General features: G+C 38.6%; 1 protein-coding gene across 1 annotated transcript; it reads left to right on the forward strand.

Annotated features, from left to right (window-relative positions):
* Nucleotides 1-377: 377 nt before the first annotated feature.
* Nucleotides 378-2,836, forward strand: LOC106360721 (subtilisin-like protease SBT1.7). The gene has a single exon (XM_013800372.3). The coding sequence runs from the start codon at nucleotides 410-412 to the stop codon at nucleotides 2,687-2,689; it is 2,280 nt and encodes a 759-aa protein (XP_013655826.2). The 5' UTR covers nucleotides 378-409; the 3' UTR covers nucleotides 2,690-2,836.
* Nucleotides 2,837-4,124: the final 1,288 nt, after the last annotated feature.

Raw genomic sequence — 4,124 nt, forward strand, 5'->3', positions numbered from 1 at the left:
CATGTACTTGTAAAATTGTTAAATAAGCATAATTATGAAAATAATAGATAAAGAATAATTTGTAAAAGCAATGGATAAAAAGATTAAGTTAAAGTTAAAAATGTTGATAAATACATATAAAACATTGGTTAGCCTTTAAATATTAGTGAAGTATGAGTTAAGAAATTTTTTTTAACAAAAACAAAAAAACTTTTTAAAACCAACACCACAAAAATAAAACATTTAATAAATATGTATATTTTTAATTTTATATTAAATAAATGCTCAAAGCCAAGGTTTATTTTTCGATTTAGTAGGCACGGCACCTAGTAATAATTCGTTCGTACGAGTTCAATATCTCCTCACTCTCTATCTCGACTCTATATAAACTCTCTCGCATATTCACATATTCCACACAACTTCACAAAACATGTCTTCTTCGTTTCTCTCCTCCACTGCTTCCTTCCTTTTTGTTCTTCTCTACATTGGTTCCTTCCACGTCTCCGATGGAGCTCAACAAGGAACATACATCGTTCACATGGCGAAATCTCAGATGCCCTCGAGCTTCGACCACCACTCTCTCTGGTACGAGTCCTCTCTCAAGTCCATCTCAGAATCTGCTGAAATGCTCTACACTTACAACAATGCGATTCACGGATTTGCCACTCGGCTTACTCCCGAAGAAGCTGACTCGCTCAAGACTCAACCAGGTGTCATCTCCGTTCGACCAGAGCAGCGGTATGAGTTACACACCACTCGGACTCCACTATTCCTCGGCCTCGGCGTACACAACTCCGGCCTGTTCCCTGAAACCGGTCCAGGCAGCGACGTCGTCATCGGAGTTCTCGACACAGGTGTTTGGCCAGAGAGCAAAAGCTTCTCGGACGAAGGATATGGTCCTATTCCGTCTACCTGGAAAGGCGAATGCGAGGCTGGGACAAAATTTACCACTTCCCTCTGTAACCGCAAACTAATCGGAGCTAGATTCTTCGTTTGTGGTTATGAAGCAGAGTATGGACCAGTGGACGAATCTAAAGAGTCGAGATCGCCTAGAGACGACGACGGTCACGGAACACACACAGCTTCAACCGCGGCTGGATCCATCGTGGAAGGAGCTAATCTTTTGGGCTTCGCTAACGGGACGGCTCGTGGGATGGCTTATCGCGCTCGAGTGGCTGTTTACAAAGTTTGTTGGAAACCTCAATGCTTCAGCTCAGATGTTTTAGCTGGAATCGATAAAGCCATCGAAGATAATGTCAACGTTCTGTCGTTATCTCTTGGCAAAAGAAACAGAGATTATACTAACGATGTTGCCATGGGAGCATTCTCGGCCATGGAAAGAGGGATCTTTGTTTCCTGCTCTGCTGGTAATGATGGTCCCAGCCCATCCAGCTTATCGAATGTAGCTCCATGGATTACTACTGTTGGTGCTGGTACATTAGATCGTGATTTTCCGGCACTAGTGACTCTTGGCAACGGGAAGAGTTATATTGGAGCTTCCTTGTTTAAAAAAGATGCTCTTCCGCCTACACTGTTGCCGTTTGTTTACGCCGGGAGTGCTAGTAACAATGCTACTTATGGAAAATTTTGTCTCTCCGGAACACTAATTCCGGAGAAGGTATATGGGAAGATCGTGATGTGCGAGAAAGGAGAGAATGATAGAGCTGAGAAAGGAGAGGTGGTGAAAGCTGCTGGTGGACTCGGAATGATTCTGCCGAATAGGGCGAATAGGGGAGAAGAGCTTGCCGCAAAGGCCCATGTGTTACCGGCGACCACTGTGGGACAAAAAGCCGGTGACATTATCCGGCGCTACGTCAAGACGGATCCGAGTCCGACCGCTTCGATTGTGATCCAAGGAACGGTCGTCAAAGTCAAGCCCTCTCCTGTGCTTGCAGCTTTCAGCTCGCGAGGACCTAATCCCATAACGCCAAACATTCTCAAACCGGACTTGATCGCTCCTGGAGTCAATATCCTCGCCGCATGGACCGGAGCTCTAGGACCTTCCGGACTCGCTTCCGATACTAGCCGCGTGGAATTCAACATCATCTCAGGAACGTCCATGTCTTGCCCTCATGTGAGCGGTTTAGCGGCTCTTCTCAAATCAGTGCATCCAGATTGGAGCCCGGCGGCAATTCGATCAGCTCTCATGACGACCGCTTACAATACCTACAAAGACGGAAAACCATTGCTCGACATCTTAACGGTAAAACCTTCAACACCATTCGGGCACGGTGCAGGACACGTATCACCTGCGACGGCCATCAGTCCAGGACTCATCTACGATCTAACGACTAAGGATTATATAGATTTCCTCTGCGCATTGAATTACAATTCGTCGCAGATAGGATGCGTGACGAGAGGCAATTACGCTTGCGATCCAAGAAAAATGTACTCCGTCGCTGATCTAAACTATCCGTCCTTCTCAGTTAGCGTCCACGGGTCCGGAGGCACGTACAAGTACACACGCACGGTCACAAACGTGGGAGGAGCTGGTTCGTACACGGTTAAAGTAATCTCTGAGACAGCAGCAGTCAAGATTTCGGTTGAACCGGCGGTTTTGAATTTCAAAAAAGTGAATGAGAAGAAATCGTACTCGGTTACGTTTACCGTTGTCTCATCCATGGCGCCAAGGTCTAACAGCTTCGGGAGCATTGAATGGTCAGATGGGAAACACGTGGTGGCCAGTCCCGTGGCGATTAGCTGGACATAGTTGCCAATTATGACTATAAGTTCTAAAAAGAGTAAGAAGGAAGCTTTATTGTAATTTCGTTTTTCATAACGGTTCTGTTTAGCAAAAATAGCATTTTGTATGTATCATGAAACTTGAATATTTGATAAAAATAATAAGTTAAGACTACTTTAGTTGCAATATTGCATTAATGGTATTGGGCTTCTAAGTCTACAAATCCAAGCCCATTAATACAACATTTTTCAGCTCATATCTATGATTTTTCACTTTTGCAAGGTTTATATAATTACTAGGGTTTAGTCCGCCTTCCGCTCTACGGGCGGTGATCAAATAAATGAATAATATAAATATGACTTAAAATTTAGTAAACTTTTGAAAATTTTAAATTTAAAGTAGTGTTAAATTTATTTCTTTTTTTTATAAAGAATTTACAATCTATTTTATTATTCCAAACTACAGTTAAAAAAACGCATCATGTTTGAAAACTGGAGACGACATAAATAAAGACTCAAAGATGGGGTTAATGGTAGATGGGTCTGTTATTCTAATTCTTATGAAACTTAAAATATGTAATATTTCCCGGATAACAGATTTGACCCATTCAACGTAAAAATAATTAATAATTAATTAAGAGTTGCTAAATGGCATGATTTGCACATATGGAGAAATACAAATTAATTTTATAATAATAGATATATTTTATACTACTTTTAGTTATATAAGATAACTTTAAGGAATATTTATTGTATTAATTTGGTGATTATGTTAATCTAACGATTACAAACAGTATGATAAAAACTAAAATTTCCAGTCAATAAACTGAACCAAACCAAATATAACTCTTCAATCATATCTACTTCACATCTGCAATATAAATTATACATCTCTTAATTACATTTTATTTTTTAAAGAAAAAACTTATATACAAATATTATATATTAAAACAGAAGTCACAACTTTGATTCATGTATGATTTTTAAAAAAATGGACCTAATGGACATATTACTAGAAAGTCATGTTACATTTAATCTATAATCTTATCATTATTATAGGTCTAATTAACTCATTTTCTAGATTATAGAAACTAAATAATATGTCTATAACACAATATTGCTACATTATAGGAATTAAATTACTATCAATCCTTTCCAAGCAAAAAAAAGTGATATGAAAACTATGTTATCAATTTTTACTTTCATATCATGTACCATCGTATTTGAAAGAGACTGCAAGGAGCAAAAATATTTTTCGAGACTTCTACACCTAATCAGGTACATTTTTAAAACTAAACTGATTTCACATTGATTTGTCTTTTGTATATAGTTCATTTACAAAATATAATTAAATGTTTAATTAAATTCTTTATAAAATTTATACACGAAGCTTTAAGTTTAGTTTTTGTTAACTTTCTTATTTTGTGAAATGTTTGATTATCTTTGGAGATGATAATACTTTA

Source organism: Brassica napus, chromosome C9 (assembly GCF_020379485.1).
Source record: "Brassica napus cultivar Da-Ae chromosome C9, Da-Ae, whole genome shotgun sequence".
Lineage (NCBI taxonomy): Eukaryota > Viridiplantae > Streptophyta > Magnoliopsida > Brassicales > Brassicaceae > Brassica > Brassica napus.

Coding starts and splice junctions, on each gene's coding strand:
- LOC106360721 (XM_013800372.3), top strand. CDS start 410: ATGTCTTCTTCGTTTCTCTCCTCCACTGCTTCCTTCCTTTTTGTTCTT.